Genomic DNA, 19,974 nt, shown 5'->3' on the forward strand with positions numbered 1-19,974 from the left:
GCATAAGTAATAGCGATTTTCTTAAGGTCTCCCTTCTCAGTGACTTGCTCTGAAGACAGGACTTATACATACACTGACTTTCTGAATGATTCCTTTTCCACTTTCTCTTTTCTTGTAACATTTCTTGGTATTGTTTCCAATTATTGAACCAGGTTAAATAAGATGCCAAGTCTCTAAACAAAATAGTTAATCTTCAAATGTGTGTTAGGACATTTTAGAGCTGGGCCTGAATGCTATTATTTCAATTCAATGCTGCTCTTCTACTCTAACTTTCAGTTACATTAATAGCTGTTGTATTGCTTGGCAAGGCCAGATGAGGTGTCTATAGCCCTTCCAGTTTCAAGATTCTACTTTCACTTTTCTAGAATGGAGTCTACTTCGATCACTTTCAAAGTCACCTACTGAAAACAGATAGATATGGTCTTCTACAACATCTAAGGTTACTTAGGGTATCAGAAATGAGGGAGAAAGAAACTTTAAATATCTATTCTAGATTCATACATTAAATATAGAGTTGTGATCATGAACTCATTCCAAAGGCTAGAAAATTTAAGTTAGGAACAGTTAAACTATAAATTTTGAAACCCTAGTAAAGCTGCTCATAGCTACCAAGAATACGGAAAGTATTTAATATCCACGTTTTATTTGAGCTACATTAATTTCTCAATTCTTAAACCAAATTACCTAAATGCAGTTTTCACAGACAATTGTGAAAACCCTGGCTTGGCATCTGTAGCTCAAGTGGCTAAGGCGCCAGCCACATACACCAGAGCTGGCGGGTTCAAATCCAGCCCAGGCCTACCAGACAACGACAACTGCAACCAAAAAATAGCCAGGTGTTATGGCAGGTGCCTGTAGTCCCAGCTACTTGGGAGGCTGAGGCAAGAGAATCGCTTAAGCCCAACAGTTGGAGGCTGCTGTGAGCTGTGATGCCACAGCACTCTACCCAGGGTGACAGCGTGAGGCTCTGTCTTAAAAAAGAAAGAAAACCCTGATAGCAGTATTTTTAACTTCTTAGGGCATGTTGAGGTTTACTCTAGACCCACGGTATTTAAAAGCAAAATCTGGTGTTCCTATTTATAGCTATAACCTCAAAGAATATTTAAGTTTTAGTAAGTTACTTACCTTGCTAGTTCCATAAAAACTAATGCATCTCTAATAGACACAGGCATATCACTGCTTATTTTATTTGTTGGTGGTTTCTGTAGATCTACAATAAGCACACCATCTTCTTCTCTAAAAACTTTCATTAAAACAGCCTTGTTATTTACCATTTTCAAAAATTCCACTTTAGCTTCCTCTTTCCAGCCTTCATTCTGTAAAATTCCACAGTAATTAGGAATAATTAGCCCTAATGTTCTAGATTTATTACCAAGCCTGCAAATTTGAGCTAAGGCACTACATAGACGTTAAGAAATGTGGTTTTTATATATGTTAAATTTTTTATATATATATTTTAATATATGATATATAAGTAACAGATGTTACTTATATGTAACAAATATATTCTCAAGGTTTTATTATTTGTTTTCTTTTTGAGATGGGGTCTCACTTTATCACTTGGGCTACTCAAGATTTTACTTCAGAATTTAGTTTCACTTTTGAATATATATATATATATATATATATTTTTTTTTTTTTTTGCAGGTTTTGGCCAGGGCCAGGTTTGAACCTGCCACATCCGGTATATGGGACCGGTGCCCTACTCCTTTGAGCCACAGGTGCTGCCTCACTTTTGAATATTAATATGAAGATTATAAAGAGCTTAGAATGAAATAAAGCATTGCAAATGACTTTTCCACTTTATGAAAATTCAGAAAGTTATTTTATAAAGCCTATAATAAAATCAAAATATTTACAATCATCCATTTATCTGCTTCCATTACTAGGAATATATGAAGTACATGCTATTTAAATAAGAAAAATATTCACCTACTGGGAAAAAAAACTTCTAAGTTGATCTTTGAACATTTAAGTATTATACCTAAATTTCAAGGATGAAAAGCACAAATTCCTTTACAAATGAAAAATAAAATAGCTTTCCAAAGATTTTATGATTATAAGCGTAAAACCTGCTTAGTATGGAAAATACAAAGTATAAAAAAGCTAAAAACATAACAATCTCATCATCTTGAGGAAAATACCAATGTTAGTATTTTTGTTTCCTTTTCCTTCTTTATTCATGTATTCATTATTTCAAATATTTTTTGAATGGCTACTCCTATGTGGCAGGTGATTTGCTAAATGCTGGGAATACAATGATAAGCAAAACACAGACTCTTGCTTTCATATACCTTATAACAATAGAAGTGCTTAATACACAGTATATTGCTACACACAATTCCTGTCTCCTGGTAGTTTTCAATCTTGCTGGGGAACAGATACTCATACATACAAAACAGAATACAAGCAATATGGGCCATCAATAGACTAATGAACAAAGTGCCATGCAAATAGAGAAGAAATGCATGGAAATACATACCATATTTTAGAGTCTATTTATATAGTAGACTCCAAAATTACTGCTTTACCTGGATATTTCACTTATCATTATGTTCAACATCAATATGCTTACTCATCTCAGTCTCCCATTATTTTCAGTTGGGGAAGTTAAAGTTCATTTCCTTTGACACAAATAGATTATGCAAAATATATTTACTAAGATAACTGGTTCCTTGAGCTTACAGTTTATAATCTAATTGACAATACATAGCTAAAATTGTAGTATTTAGCCTCTGAAGAAGAAATAATTTAAGTCTCACTTACTGACTTCTGTGGAACAATGTCTTTCAACGAGCAAGGCTGTGCTAACGGCTGTATGTCTTTCAGCAGCCCTTTAATGTACAAGTCAGACTTTCTTAGAATCAGACATAAATCATCAAGTACAATATGCTGCTCAGCAATGTGTTCTGGTGTCATGTGACTATCACCAATTCTAGGAGAAATTCAAGTAATATTTACTGAAATTAATGCTTCAAGCTTGACCTTTGAACTTGCTTCTCCCCATAAAAGGTATGTATTTCTAAGGACACTTTCCTGAAGCTTCATCTTCTAAGAAAATTATATTCCAAATTTATACTTTATTACGAAGGTCACGAGGGAAGTTCTGAGACAGACTGTGTTATGGCCCATTAATTTCACTTCCAAGAAATACACAGTTGACAGCGGCATCTTTTCTGATTCACCCATGTAAGTTTCAACTTGCTTGGCTTATCAGTGCTATTGGGTTTCCTTTGTTTCTGTCTGCACAGGACTGAGGCAGCATCAGCTATGAAGTTGGAAAGAGATCACTTTCTCACAATGATTTTCTACGATTTTAAAAGTTGGTTAAAGGAGTCTCAAAGCCTTGGGATTTGCAACAGGCTTTCAGGGACCTTTGTCCTGCATAATTTTTTGGTGGTTTCAAGAATTTAGAAGAGGCCAAACTTCACTGAAAGATGAAGAGTGGGCATCTGGCAACCGTAATGACGGAGGAAAATATTGCTGACTGAGGAAAAAAATGGAAATAATTTGCAAAAACAATTGAGTGATTTTTTAAGGACACTGAATTAGAACTACAGATTGGATCACTGGCAGTGTCCAAAATCCTGCACAATTATCTTCCAATCAGGAAAGTTTCATCTTGATGGGTGCCTTACACTTTGACAGATGAACAAAAGTGCATCTGTGTTGAATGGTGTGAAGAAATGCTGTCCAGATTCAACAGAGGCAAGTCTAGATACATTTCTGACATCATCACTGTTAATGAAACTTGGATTTAACCATTTGATCGAGAGAATAAGCATGAACTCTAAAACCCACCAACAAAAGTGAAAAGGCCTTGAAATATTGGAAAGAAAACAGTAGCAACTTTCTTCTCCAAAAATGGTTATACTGCAAGTATTTCTCTGGAGAAAGAAAGGACTATTACTGCTCAGTGGTACATAACAATATGCTACCAAAATTTTGGGGGAAGCTTCAAGAATGGCAGCCAAAGACAAGACTGCAGGGACCATCTTGCACTGTGGTAAGTGTCTGCACAGCCGACATCACCATTCAGTTCTTAGAATCCACAAAGGTTAAAATTATGATTTGTCCAGCCTAAAGTCATGCCCTAGCCCCGTGTGATTATCTCCTGTTCTCTACAGTAAAAAATTGCATGTGCATGGGGCGGCGCCTGTGGCTCAGTGGGTAGAGTGCCGGCCCCACATACCGAGGGTGGCGGGTTCGAACCTGGCCCCAGCCAAACTGCAACAACAACAACAAAAAAATAGCTGGGCGTTGTGGTGGATGCCTGTAGTCCCACCTACTCGGGAGGCTGAGGCAAGAGAATCGCCTAAGCCCAAGAGCTGGAGGTTTCTGTGTGCCGTGATGCCATAGCACTCTACTGAGGGCAATAGAGTGAAACTCTGTCTCAAAAAAAAAAAATAAAATAAAAAATTGCATGTGCAGAAGAAGTGTTTCTAGCCCTGAAGATGCTGTTTATGCCTATGAAAGTGAGCCTATAGCACTTGAAGAAATGAGTAGAGTGTTTTCACAAATGCAGAAGTACACAGAATGTTGTAGCAATTATTTTGAGAAAATATAGTAATCAAAATGATTTTGTTTCTTAATTTTTGTCTATCTCAAAACAATATAAACACGATATAAATCTGTTTATTTAAAAAACTATGACCATTAAATAAGGTGACCGTGCTACATTAATACTGGTCCTTACTATAGAAACATTTCAGTTTATTTTCCTAGAAGATGGAAAAAACATTTTTATTTTATAAGCATTAAACTACAGAAGTCTGATTGAAAATTTAACTCAATCATCTACAGCTAACTAAGATTTTATTTGAAATAATTAATCTTGTTCATTATTCCTTGTTTTAAAGACAAAAGAAGGGTACTTAAGTTTGGAGTACATCAAAAGTTCATTTTCCAAGCTCCTATCTAGTAATATTGATAACTGATATATTTTATTTATTTAATAAGATTGCTATAGCACACAATAATAAAGTACATGCCTTGGAAGTGAAGAATAATAAATTATTCCTCTATATCCCTTTCTAACTTCATTTATTCCCCCCACAAATGTTTCTAAGTGGGCCAGAAACATGTAATATAAAATATCATACCCTGCAACAATTAGGACTTCTGAATTTCCAAAATCTACCATGAATATTTGCATTAATGCAACTTCACGAACTGAGAATTTGGTTGGACTACAAGGTTTTCTGGTATTTTTACTTTCTATTGGAATTAATTCAGTGATGGTTCCTCGACACCACATTCCATTTTCAATACTGTTGACAAATATTGTTGCACCTAAATGAGAGAGACAAATCGCGATCAATGTTTATTGAGAAAGACACCTAATAACTTCTAATTTACATACACATTTATTAGTTTTATCACAAAAAGTCTTACTTCTTTTATTTGCTGATCTTATAATACTGTGTCAAGTACTATGAGGATACAATGTAGTATATTATGACACTACATTTCCATTATACAAACTAAACAGCAAGATAAAAATCCCGAAGAGTACTAAATCAGTAGTCACTTAACGATGACCTGTTTTGGGCAGGAAAGGTGGCTCGAACCTATAATCCTAGCACTCTGGGAGGTCAAGTGTGTGGATCGCCTGAGCTTACAAGTTCAAGACCAGCCTAAGCTAGAGAAGATCCCTCCTTTAAAAATAGGTGGGCACTGTGGCAGGCACGTGTAGTCCCAGCTACTCAGGAGGCTAAGGCAAGAGATTCGCTTGACCCCAAGAGTTTCTGTGAGCTATGACACCATGGCACTCAACCCCAGGATGACTGAGACTCTGTCTCCAAAAATAAAGAAAAGATAACCTGTTTCATGGACTATCAGTATCTTTGGTATCCAATCCTTTTTTTCCCCTGCACATTGGAAGAAGAGTTGTCTCGGGCCACACATTAAAAACACAAACACTAACAAAACCTGATGAGGAATAAAAGGATCCATGCATAATTTTCGTAATATGTGACACCACAGATAAGCAAAACAGGCCTCAAATGACCTACATGTGGTCCATGGGCCATAGGTTAGACACCCCTGAGTACATTAACAAAGATGAATAAGACTGTCTTGCCATCAAAAAGCTCAAGAAAGAGAGACAGGCAAATAAATTACTATAATACATTGTACTTACCATAATAAAAACCACCTATCTTTGGGCAGGTACACTTATAGATACACACATGTTAAAGTTTGTAACAAAGGAAGAAACAATTTTCTTCTCTTGGTAAAGGAGAGTGAGAGTAAAGAAACAATGAAAGGCGGCATACGGAATGCCAAAATCAAGACCCAGTGGTGTTCAGATAAGGGGAAGATGAACTAAGGTCCTAAAAGTAGAGCAAGACCCTATGGAAGGACCAGATGCATTACAAAGTAAAAACGAAGAAAAAAGATTAAGCAAGAGAGAGGCATGAAAGTGAAGGCTTACTATGAGCTCAGCTATGTTCTCAGTATTTTGTTTGAATTCGCTTAATTCCCATGACACCCCCACAGCAGTATTCCATCGCACAGGTGAAGAAACTGAGGCAGAAAACCTAAACCAAGCATGACGGCTGCTTAGAATAGGTAGCAAGAGAACACAGATCATCCTACAGCCCATCTAAAGTACACACTGGAGATAAATTTGGTAAGTCCTGGTCACTGATTATGGACAGGAGACGCTGTATAATCCCCTCTTTATATGCTAATAAAAGCAGGATAGTTGAAAGGCACATTACGGCAGCCTTTTACTTTTCTTTAAGTTCTACCAAAATATTTGTCTGACTTTAAACCAGGGTCCTCAAACTTTTTAAACAGGGGGCTAATTCACTGTCCCTCAGACCGCTGGAAGGCCGGACTATAGTTTAAAAAAAAACAAAAAACTATGAACAAATTCCTATGCACACTGCACATATCTTATTTTGAAGTAAAAAACCAAAACGGGAACAAATACAATCACACCGCCTCATGTGGCCTGTGGGCCACAGTTTGAGGACCCCTGCAACCGTCAGTGACTCTTCTCTTATTTTGACATACTATGTAACCAACATTCTCTTAGTTTTAAAATATAGTAAGTCCTCGTTTAACGTTGTTGATAAGGTTCTTGGAAACTGTGACTTTAAGTGAAACAACATATAACAAAACCAACCTTACCATAGGCTAACAGACATAAATTAGAGTTAAGTTCTTATGGCATAGGAGGTGGGACAATCAAGTTCGCAGAAAGTGCTACATACCTCATTGCTGAATATCACTGCAATCACCTTCGAGTTACTCCCCGTGGGAAGCTATGCACTGATGCCAGGGCCTAGTCCACTCTTCAAAGCAATTTTGGAATTCTTCTTACGGAATGGCCAGTGCTATTGTTGTCCAAGGTCTAAAAATTAAGTTTTGTGAACTCATCCTAGAAAAAGTGCTGTGTACCCCATCGCTGAATATCACTTCAGTCACCTTCAAAGTACTCACTCCCCTTGGCCATCTGTTGACCGTCGTGATATTCAGCCATGAGGTATGTGACATTTTTTCTAGGATGGGTTCACAAGTTTAATTGATCTTGTATTTCTGGTCACAAAAATATCACCAAAATTCTATGTAAAGACCCTAACACTGAAATAAATGTGATTTATTACTAATTGCACAATTATTTACTCTATTTTTGATGAAATCACAGAGTGTTGACAGTCACAGTGATAAGTGGGTTAAATCAAGGAATTAAAGTTTATAAAATGAAAACTTAAGGAGCATTGTATTTTGATGTGTCTGATATGCAGCCACATTTTTTGCCCAAACTTTCAGGAAAAAAACATCTTGAATTTTAATTCTAATTCAAAGCTTATACATACAGTGTACAAAAACCACTTCAACATTTTCTAAGGAATTTCCAATACTTTTGGTAAAAAATATCAGCTAGAGTGCTAGCTTTTGCCTAAGAGAAACACAGTCATTTGCCCCCTTCACCCAGAAAGTGTGCAAGATACCCATGCAACATAGCTGTTGGGTCAGAATTTACTCAACCTCTTCCCCCCTTAATTTTTCTCATGTGAGCATATAATTAATTAGCTATTGGTTCTAATTAAGTACTTAGTACATGTGGTACTTATTTTTTCATTCTTGTGATACTTTGCTTGGAAGAATATTCTCCAAGTCCAGCCAGGTTGTTAAGATACAAAATCTCCATCTTTTTATGGCTGAATAATATTACATGGCATACATATATCACATTTATTAATCCATTCATGGGTTGAAGGACATTCAGCTTATTTCTACATCTTTGTATATGTGCTGCTGAAGTAAGCACAGTTTCTACATCTTTGGAATTGTGAACTATTCTGCAACAAACATTCAAGTACCAAGGTCCTTAAGGTAAAATGACATTTTTTCTTTTGGGTACATACCTAGTAATGGGATTGTGGGATTGAATGGTAGGTCTACTTTTAGTTCTTTGCAGATTCTCTATACTTCTTTCCAGAGAGGCTGTATTATAGTTTGCAGTCCCACCAACAGTGTATGAAAGTTCCCTTCACTTTGTACTCACACTAGCATCTATTGCTTTGGGACCTTGTGACATGGACCATGTTCAGAGGGATTATGTGGTATCTCAAAGTGATTTGGATTTTCATTTTTCTGATGATTAGGGACAATGAGCAATTTTTTGTATGTTTGTTGGCCATTCATCTCTCCTCATGAGAAAAGTTTCTGTTCATGTCTTTTACCCAATTTTCAAGGTTTACTGACCTTTTTTCACTGATTTGCTTGAATTCTTTTTAGATCCCGGTTATTTGCCCTTTGTCAGACTCGTATCATGCAAATTTCTCTCATTTTGAAGGTTGCCTCTTTGTTAACTGTGTCCTTAGTTGTGCAGTAGCTTTTAACTTAATCGGGTTCCGTGATATTTTTTTGTTGATGTGATAGCCGGAATTCATAAATTCTTTCCCTAGGCCAATAAAATTAAGAGTTCTTCCCGGGTGGTGCCTGTGGCTCAAAGGAGTAGGGTGTCAGCCCCATATGCCGGAGGTGGTGGGTTCAAGCCCAGCCCTGGCCAAAAACTGCAAAAAAAAAAAAAAGTTCTTCCCATATTTTTTTCTTCTAGGGCTTTATGATTTCATGTCCTAGATCTAAATATTTTATCCACCATGAATTAATTATTTTAAGTGGTTAGAGATGCAGGTTCAGTTTTAATCTTTTACATGTGGCTAACCAGTTCTCCCAGCACCATTTATCGAATAGGGATTTTTTCCCTCAGTGCATGCTTTTTGTTTGCTTTGTCAAAGATCAGATGGCAACATGAGACTGGTTTTGTCTCTATTCTTTATTTTGTTTCACAAAATCTATGTCTCTATTTTTATACCAGTACCATACTGTTTTGATCATGATAGACTCGTAGTAATCCTTGAAGTCTCATACTGTGATGCTTCTAGATTTGTTCTTATTTCATAGAATTTCATTGGCTATTTGGGATTTTTTATTCTGGTTTCATATAAAACATAAAACTATTTTTTAAAGATCTGTATAGTACGATGTTAATATTTTAAAGGGGACTGCATTAAATCTGCAGATTGCTTTGGACAGTATAGACATTTTAGCAACGTTAATTCTTCCAAGTCATGAGCATGGTATTGTCTTCCACCTGTTAACATCCTGTGATTTCTTTTCTCAGTGTTTCATAGTTTTCTCTATAGAGATCTTTCACATTCTTTGTTAAATATATTCCAAGGTATTTCATTTTCTTTGATGATACTGTGAAGGGTGCTGTCTTTGATTCAACTCTCAGCTTGACTGTTGATGATGTATATGAAGGCTACTGATTTGGGTACATTGATTTTATAACCTGCTATATTGCTGTATTTCTTGGTTACTTCCAGGAGTCTCACAGTAGAATCCTTGGGGTTTTCTAGGTATAAGATCATGATGTCAGTAACAAGCAATACTTGATTTGCTTAATCAACTCTGTTCTCCTTTGGATACCCTTGATATTCTTCTTATCTGATTGCACTGGCTAGGACTTCTACCACCATGCTGAATAGTAGTGGTGACAGTGGACCTCCTTGTCTGGTTCAGTTCTAAGTCGAAATGCTTTTAGTTTTTCTTGTTCAATATGATATTGGCTATGGGTTTGCTATAGATGGTTTCTATCAGTTTAAGGAATGTCACATCTATGCCAATTTCAAGTGTTCTTATCAATAAAAGGATGCTGAATTTTGTCAAATGCATTTTCTGCATCTATTGAATGGATCATATGGTCTTCGTTTTTACCTCTTTCTGTGGAGAATTACTTTTATAGATTTCATATGTTGACCAGCCTCACGTGCCTGGGATGAAGCCCACCTGATCATGAGGAATTATTTTTTTTATGTGTAGCTGAATTCCATTTGCCAAGGTTTTACTAAGTATTTTTACACCTATGTCATTAATGATATTGGTCTATAGGGGTTTTTTTGTTTGTTCTGCTGTATCTTTTCCTGGTTTTGTTATCAGTGTTATTGCTTTGTAGAGAGAGTCATGGAGGTTCCTTCCTTCTCAATGTTTTGGAATAAATTCTGCAGTGTAGATACAAGCTCTTCTTTGAAGCTTTAGTAGAATTCTGGTGAGAAACCATCTAGTCTAGGACTTTTTTGTTCAAACCTCTTTTATTGTTGTTTCAGTTTTGTTCTGAGTGTAGGGAGTATTGTGACTTTAGGTTATTTGTTCATTTCCTCCACATTTTTAAATTTCTGGGCATAGTGATTTTTGTAGTATTTGGTGATGTTTTTTGTGAGGGGTCAAAAGATTAGTTACAGTGTCTGCAAGTGTTAGGTGAGATCCCTACTTTAGTTGTATCCCACACCCAGAAGGTGTGCCATATACCCTTACCTTGTGACCGTTAGATGGGAGCATACCAATCCCCCTTCCTACTCTCTCTCCCCTAGTTGAATTGAGTTTTTCTCTTGTGTTGGTATGTATTAGTTCATCTACTGGCTTTATATTAGTATTGAGTACATTGACTACTTGCTTTTCCATTCTTGTGGTACTTTACTAAAGAGAATGTTCTCTTTTCACTTCTTATAGCACTTATTAGACACATTGGTTTTCTTTTTCAGGCTAATCTGGACAAAGGTTTATCAACTATCTTTTCAAAGAATCAATTTTTGTTTTTTTAATTTTCTGAATGTTTCTTTTGCTAATAATTTCATTTTGCTCTGACCTGATTTTGGTTCTTTTCTTTTGCTGGAATTGGCATTGGATTGCTCTTCCTTTTCTAGTTCCTTGAGATAATTCATTAGATTAACGATATGCACTTTTTCTCAATGTAGGCATTTAATGTGATGAGTTTCTCTTAGGCCTGCTTTTGCAGTATCCCACAGGTTTCGATAACTTGTGGCTTCATTGTCATTGTTGTCTGAGAAATCTAATTTCTTTATGACTTTGTGTGAGGATGAATGTTTCTGTTTGAACTGAGTTCTACTTTAATTCCTTTATGGTCTTTAAAGATACAAGGTATACTTGTATACAAGTATACAAGGTATAATTTGTTTTATAAATTTGTTGAGATTTGATTTGTGACCTAGGGTATTACTGATCATGAAGAATGATCAATTAGCTCATGAGAAGAACATATATTCAGTAGTATTGGGGTGAAATGTGCTGTATATGTCTGTTAAGCCCACTTGTTCTAGAGTTCTATTTAAGTCCATCATTTATTTTCTTACTTTCTGTTTGGAGGACCGGTTCAGTTCTGTTAGTGGGTTGTTAAGAGTCCCTGGCTATTATGGTTTTGTTGATTATCACGTCGTTCAGACCAATGCATCTGCTTTATAAATCTGGAGGCATTTAAGTTGGGTGCATAAATATTTACGACTGAAATTTCTTTTTGTTGGATTGTTCCCTTGACCAATATATACACTCCATCTTTGCCTTTCTTTACTTTTGTTGCTTTAAAGTCAATTATATCTGCAATAATAATTTCCACTCTTGCTTTTTGGTTTTCATTTGCATGAAATATTGTTTTCCATCCCTTTACACTGGGTTTGATTTACACTTAGATGTGTTTCCTGAAGATAGAATATATTTAGCTTGTATTTTTTTATCCAGCCAGCCAGCCTATGTCCCTCCAATGGGGAATTCAAGTTGTTCACATTTATTGAGAGGATTGAAAGGTAGGGTGAAGTTTCATTCATCTTTTTGTGCAGGAATCTATTGCTTTATGTTACAACATAGGCCATTGTAATAGCTAGGTTTTCTCCTTTGGTTTCCAGGTGTCTTTCCTTTGCTGGTGTCCATTGTGTTGGCGTATGTATAGTTCAGATCTGAGTATTTCCTGTAGAGCAGATCTTGTAGTGGCTAATTTTCTCAATGGTTGTTTATCAGGAAAAGATTTGATTTCTCCATTAAATATAAAACTTAGTTTGCAGGATACGGAATCCCAAGCTGGCAGTTTTTTTTGTTTAAGAAGACTGAAGGTAGGAGTCCACTCTTTTCTGGCTGGTAAAATTTCTGCTGAGAGATCAGCTACCAACCTGATGGATTTGCCCTTTTAGGTAAGCTGCTGCTTATGCCTGGCCAATTGCAGAAATTTGTCTTTCACTTTCACTTTGTCCAAGTCAAGTACAATGTGTTAAAGAAAAGCTCTGTTTAAACTGAGTCATCCTGGGATTCAATATCCATCTAGTACAGTGGTTCTCAACCTGGAACTGTATTAAAGGGCCACAGCATTAGGAAGGTTGAGAACCACTGATCTAGTATGTAGGTATACATTTCAATCTTTGGTGATGCTTGGGAAATTTTCTGCTATCAATATAATATCATCAACTAGAACTTTCTGCTTTTGAGATTCTCTTCTTCTCCTTTAAGGATAACTATAATTCCTGTTTGTATACTCTGTGTAGTCCCCTAACTCAGTTAGATTGCTCTAACAGAGCAATCTCTCTCTTCTGCTTCTTTATTTTTTTATTTTTGTTTATTATTATTATTACTGTTTTTTGAGACAGAGTCTCTAGCTGATGCCCCAGGTAGAGTACCAGGGTGTCATAGCTCACAGCAACCTCCAACTTGGGCTCAAGTGATCCTCTTGCCTTAGTTTTTCTAATTTTTTTAGTAGAGACAGGGTCTTGCTTTTGCTCAGGCTGGTCTTGTACTCATGAGTTCAAGCTATCTATCCACCTCGGCCTCCCAGAGTGCTAGGATTACAGGTGTGAGCCACCATGCCCAGCTCTTCTGCCTCTTTAAATGACTGAGTTAAATTGAGAGCTTTTTCTTTAAGAAATTGAGAGCTTTCTTCTCCATGGTTTCATCTGTTGTTGAAATTTTCTACTATACCTTATTTAATTCTTTAAGCCCAGTTATACTTTTTCTAATTTTGTCCATGAAATTTTGTCCATGACTTTGTCTTCCATTTTATTAATTTCTTTGAACATTTTTGGGACTTTTTTTGCTGATTTTCCACTTTCCCTTCAATTCCCTTCATTATCTGAATTCCATTTCTGTCACTTCCACAATTTTATAGTTGGAATCTTCTATAGTAGCTCCCTGGTGATCTGTTGGGAGGAATTGACCTGTTTTGGTTTTTCATGTAGCCAAAGATATTTTGTTGGTTTCTCCTTGTGTGTGATTTTTCTTTTTTATTTTCTTTCCCTGCTTTCTTCTCTCTTTTCTACCTTCCCTTTATTCTTCCTTAGCTCTGGGCCCCCGGGGTTAAAATGACTTATTATCCTCTTAGGTATCCAGGAGAGCAAAAAATTCTTTAGTGAGAACATTACGTGGTACTTCAGTATTAGGAGAGACAGCACCTTCTGAATGTGAAGATTCATGTCTGGATTTTGGGTTGCCCAGTGTTCATCAACTGGTTGTAAAGGAGATTGTGGCTAACCTTCTTGCTCCTATCTTTTAAGACCAGGGTTCGGTGGGGGTGCCATAGCCTGGAAGATATGCTGGACGTTCAGGATGTGGCAACCTACTAGTGGGACTGGTTAGGGAGTTACATGCCTTGCTTGAGTGGGCATCATTCCAAATTGGACCTGGAATTTAAAAGGAGGACCAGGTGGAAGGCAGAACCTCCCAAGGTTGCACTCTCACACATACACACATGCTCACTCAGACTGGGATCCTGTAGACATATCAATTAACCTAATGTGCTCATCTTTAGGATGAGAAGGAAACTGGAATACCTTGAGAAAACCTACACAGACATGGGAAGAATGTGCCAACTCAAAACAGAGGCCCAGGCTGGGAACATTATAATGAAATGGCATTATCTGAGGTCCTGCTGTGTATATTCTATGAAACCATTCTTTCTCACAATAAATGAAAGCCTGTTGAAGTCACTGATGTTCTTCATAATGGAATACAGAGGTAGGAAAAGAGAATGAGAGGATAACCTCCTCTTCCACAGCACCAATTCACATTTATTTCTTTGTCACTAATTCTCAAAATATAAGTATTGAATCATCTCTACCTTGAAAACAAAATTATCATTAACAAGTTAAATAACTATCATAACAAATTATAGCAACAGATGTCTTTTTGGCTTTCTCAAAACATTTTCTGAATACAAGCTGAATTGTTTTGGGCATACATTACATTTCAGAGAATTATTTGCAACCATAAAAATTAAGTTCAATACTATACTTCCCTCCTCTTAGATAATAATTGTTTTTTTTAGGTTTGAGAATTATTCATTTATGCCAGATGTGTATAATGATACTAGTCTTCTGATATTTTGAAAAGCTATATAGATAACCTCAGAGCTAATTTCACTTTTAAACTATCATTTAAGACTAGACAAAGTACCTTTGACATTAATTATAAATAGGCATTGGTTGCCACTAACAGTGAAAAAAATGTTCTATTAAAATATCAATCATAGTTTCATCATATCATGGAGTAAAATCAAATTCAGTCTTTAGTCAACAGAGTTAGGAAAAAAATAGCTGTAACAAAAGCCTAAAGCATGGCAAATTCACATATGCTCAGAATTGAAATAGACTAATTACATTTACAACTACCCTCTTTGGGGCATGAGGAAAGAGTACCACAGGCCTCCTACATCTTAAATGCTAGCCCCAACATTCCCACATACAGAGTACAAGACTGGAGTTACATAGGAAGAATCATCTTAGAGACATAGTTTTCCCAGCAGACAAGAGAGTAGGCTATATAACTATGTCATGGGTTTTATGATTTATTTTTACATTTTTTTAGAGACAGGGTCTTGCTTTGTCACCAAGGATAGAGTGCAGTGGCATGATCATAGCTCACTGCAGCCTTGAACTTCAGGGTTCAGGCGATCCTCCCTAGTTAGCCTCCTGAATGGCTGAGACTTGCAGGTATGCACTACCATGCCTGGCTAATTAAAAAAAAATTTTTTTTGCGACAGGATCTTGCCATGTTGCCAAAGCTGGTTTCAAACTCCTGGGCTCAAGCAATCCTCCTGCCTTGGCCTCCCAAAGTGCTGTGATTTATAGGCGTGGGCTATTGAGCTTGGCAAGTTTTACAGTTAAAAAGCAACTTACCCAACTCCATAATGGAGTTTTTATGTATATCTCACTCTAAAAATAATGTCAACATTCAACTTTAATCCTTATAGGACAGAGGACAGGGTTAAAGAGTTAAGAGCTAAGGACAGAATGATATGGGCAAAAGCCAAGAATCATAGCTGACCCTAAGTGCCAAAAACAATACTAACTAGACCAGGATACTGCCTCAGCCCTAAGTCCTATGTTAGCAGTGATAAGAAAAAGACAAGAAAGCAAACAGAATGTGTTAAGAGTTAAATCATGCAGTAAAAAAAAATCTTATTTTTTAACCTTGACTTTCTCTCTTTGAAGCTTGTTGCTGAGCTGTTTTCCCATGCATGAGGTCACAATAAAAGTTTGTATGGAAGGTTGGGAGGGTCTCACTCTTGTCTCTCTGTGGGGAGTGCTGGTTGATATGGTCCTCCCAGGGGCCCCTCAGTTCATAGCATATTGACTGAGTAGGTGTTATTATTTTGCATCAAGTTATACCGACAAATCCTTAACTAACATGCCTAAGTAATCTAACTCATGTTACCTAATTCTAAAACTCTCATGCTTATTATTAACTTGGACCAGAAATCTGTATTATAACAAATTTCTGGGGGTTGGCCAAGTATTATAATATTTACATAAACTTCATTTTAACTTGCAGTTTCATTACCTAGCTCCAAAATGTCTGAAGGATCAAGGTGTAAACTCTTATTGCAAAATTCATTCACCTTCTTTTCCAATAATGTTGCATCTTTTATTTGTGAATACTTCCGAATGTAAAAGTGGCAAGGATGTATTACATGGCTTACAAAAACCAGCTCTGGAGAACCTAGATAAGAATCAATATTTAAACCACATTAATAAACTATGGGTTAGAAAAGAATACACAAAAGCTGAAAAACTATAATAGCCTCTCAGAGAATAAGCATCATATGGCATTGTAAACTCTAGAATACTGAACACAGGCCCATGAAAGAATCCAAACCCTAAATGGTTGATAGGTATCACTTTCAACAATGAATTATTTAGCAACTTGTATGGCAAACACTGTGTATTACTTGTAAAATATGTTCTATAAATGGAATCAGTTCATATGACAGATTCTAAACTCAGTGTACATGCTATAACTCCACAGTATTATAAAACTTAGATTAGTTATAGATATATTTGGAATTCAGAATCTCATTGATAATGATTTGGTTTCTAGGATAGCTGACAAAAGCCAGTTCAATGTATGCTCTATTATACTTATAGAATCACTATAGCTTATAGCCACTCTGAATCTCAAGTCTTAGAAATCAGGTTAGAAAGGTATGAAAAAATGTTGAGACAAAGCCAAAATGTTAAGCAGCATTTAGGGGAACATGTGTGTTTTGGTAGAGCGAGGAGAGGTAAAGATAGAAAATTTTCTACATATAGGAGTAATTAATACTGACACAAAAAGATCTTGGCTGAGCATGGTGGCTCACACCTATAATCCCAGCACTTTGGGATGCTGAGGTGGGAGGATTGCTTGGGCAACATAGCAAGACTTTGCCTCTACAAAAACATTTTTAAAATTAGTGAGGTATGATAGTATACACCAGTAGTCCCAGCTACTTGGAAGACTGAGGCAGGTAGATAGCTTGAACCCAAGAGTTTGAAGATGTAGTGAGCTATAATCTCACCAGTGCACACTAGCCTGGGCAAGAGAGAGAGACTCTTTTTTTGTTGTTTTTTTTTAGACAGAGTCTCACTATGTCCCCCTCAGTAGAGGGCTATGACATCACAGCTCACAGCAACCTCAAACTCTTGAGCTTAAGCAATTCCCTTGCGTCAGCCTCCCAAGTAGCTGGGACTATAGGCACCCACCACAACACCTGGCTATTTTTTTTGTGCAGTTGTCATTGTTGTTTAGCAGGCCCGGCTGGGTTCAAACCTGCCAGCCTCGGTGTACGTGGCCAGCGCCCTAACCACTGAGCCACGGGCGCCGAGCTGGGACTCTGTCTCTTAAACAACCAACAACAAAAAAGATCTCCAAGAGCTCCAAAGTGCAACGTTAAGGAAATAATGCAAAAAAAGAAAAAGAAAAAGAAATGCAGAATAGTATGTATGATATGCTGTTTTGTGTTAAGACACATATACAGAAAGAGGTTTAGAAAAATGATTTATGTGTATTTATTTGTAAATGCATAAAAATGCATAAACAAACCGTAGAAGAGAGAGGAGGACTGACTAGAATGAGAAAAGGGCAGGAGAAAGATTCACAGACTGTTTTAATATGTATTTAATGTCTGAACAAAGGACATGTTTTATTTGGCAAGATGTTTAAAAAGCAAAGACCAGGAGGGAGTGGAATTGAATATGAATTTTTAAACTATTCAATATAAACTACAAAAAATACCCACACTGAGGAAGGGCTAAAAAGGTAAATACTTTTAGTGACAGCTGAAAGAAATGTTATAAATTTCAGAAATAGTTTTGCCAAAATGGGTCAAAATTTTTAACATTAGAAAAGAGTAAGTTTCAGTTATCAGTAAAATTCATTTTACTCATTGCCTCACAGCAGGTGAGATTACTAAACATATAACAAACACCACTACACCAAAGTCTGACAGTTGTTATAGTACCTGCTTTTGATCCCAAAGGAACAGATGAGTTTTTCTGAAGAGGCTTTTTTGGATATCTAGGTGTCTCCACAGGATAATCTGTGAAGTATGCTTCATCAAAATAAGAAATAAAGACAACTGTACTAATTATGTTAAAGCTGACAGTGATATGCTATTGTTTAAAAAGCTGTGTTTGAAGTGGCAAAATATTGGAACAGTAAGACCCCTTCTTGTCAGTAGGTCAAGTCATGACAGGTATCTTAAATCATTAATATATCAGTTATAATAATATGATGGAAAGGAAAAAAAAGAGTATGTCCTTTTTTCACAATGTCATTCTGGAGAGTCAACCAATAAACCAATAAAATAGACAATGAAAGGGAAGGAATAAAAGCCAATCTTGAAAATGATACTAAAGAAGACTATTAATTAATATAAAACTAAATAGAGTAGTATCTCACTCCCATGTTGATGGGGAGAATACCAACACTGAAGAGCTGATCAAACAACTGTGATGTGTTTAAATGTTATACAATAGATGATATTTTACTCATGATAGTTTATCTTAGAAAACATTAAATTTTTAAGATCTAAGAGAGGTTGTTTTTTTATGTGTTTGTTTTTGAGATAGTCTTACTCTGTCGCCCAGTACAGCGGCACCATCATAAAGAGAAGTTTTTCTTAACTCAGAGACAAAAGCAGTAAAATTACTTTCACAAATCACATCTCTCTTTTATTTGTATCTTTAACACAAGGTTTACATGTGGAATACTAAGAAAGCCAAATGCCCTAATTAATATTAAATTTACACTTGAGAGGGTAGCTATACTCATATTATTGCATTGAAAATCAAAATTACCCTACTACTGGAAAATGTGAGAGTAGGGGTGTGGAATCAACAGGTTTTAACTCATCATGAAGAATAAGATTTTAATAGCGGTCTATTTCTGTTAAATGCATGGAACAAAAAGGTACCAATTCTTTCTAATTATAGATAAAAGATTTTCTCTCCCCTACTTTTATATTTTCACTTACTTTCCAGGTTTTCTTCAATAATTTCTTCAATTATCACATCAGGGCTAGATCCCATTTGAGGGAACACAGCAATGGTTTTAGGGGATGCCATTGCAACAACTTCTTTTTCTGGCTGGAAGTTTTTTGCTTCTAAGTGAACATCACCGGTTTCCTGTTGTAACGGAGGTGGTGGTGTCTCATTGGTTGAGACAGACATGTCAGCCTTTTTTTGTTCTAGTGATGGGCATGTATCATAACAAGAGAGTTGTTTTTTATAATATTTCTTTTGAACATTTTGTCCAATCTCATTTTCTTGAGGATAACATCTGTTTACAAATACAGAGATATATATATGGCTATAAGCATAGAAGTATCTGGTGCAACCCCTGAGCAAATCACTATAAACTTCTGCTAAGGCTTATTATTACCATTAATCTGAATCCTTTGGGTATGATTATTCAACAGCCACCAACCCACAACTAATCATACATCCATTCTACTCCATATTTTTCTATTTTCTCCATACATCCAGACAGTTTTGGGCTGTCAAATCTAAGTATAGAAATTTTACAATGAGATCAGACTGAGCAAGAGTGAGACCCTGTATCTACTAAAAATAAAAAATTAGCCAGCTATTGTGGTGGGCATCTATAGTCCCAGCTACTTGGGAGGCTGCGGCAGGATGATAGCTTGAATCTAGGAGTTAGAAGTTGCTGTGAGCAACTGATGCCATACCACTCTAGTCTGTTTTGGAAACTCTTGTCTCAAAAAAAGAAAAATAAAAAAAGAAAGTCTCATTCTGTTGCCCAGGCTAGAGTGCTGTGGCTGGTCTTAAACTCCTGAGCTCCAGGAATTCTCCCACTTTGACCTCCCAGAGTGCTAGGATTACAGGTGTGAGCCACTGCACC

The 19,974-nt window shown here is 36.4% G+C and overlaps 1 protein-coding gene across 2 annotated transcripts in view; it reads right to left on the bottom strand.

The window, feature by feature from the left end:
- RNF17 (ring finger protein 17) overlaps positions 1-19,974 on the bottom strand; it is a 130,696-nt gene that overhangs the window by 85,007 nt on the left and 25,715 nt on the right. For both annotated transcript variants that reach the window (XM_053563786.1, XM_053563785.1), the window contains exons 10-14: positions 19,088-19,392; positions 16,135-16,293; positions 5,103-5,292; positions 2,767-2,935; positions 1,126-1,316 (exon numbers count right to left, since the gene is read on the bottom strand). In XM_053563786.1, coding sequence (XP_053419761.1) covers positions 1,126-1,316; positions 2,767-2,935; positions 5,103-5,292; positions 16,135-16,293; positions 19,088-19,392 — 1,014 coding nt within the window. The remainder of the gene's footprint in view (positions 1-1,125; positions 1,317-2,766; positions 2,936-5,102; positions 5,293-16,134; positions 16,294-19,087; positions 19,393-19,974) is intronic.

The sequence above is a fragment of the Nycticebus coucang genome, chromosome 15 (genome assembly GCF_027406575.1).
Source record: "Nycticebus coucang isolate mNycCou1 chromosome 15, mNycCou1.pri, whole genome shotgun sequence".
In the NCBI taxonomy this organism is placed as follows: domain Eukaryota; kingdom Metazoa; phylum Chordata; class Mammalia; order Primates; family Lorisidae; genus Nycticebus; species Nycticebus coucang.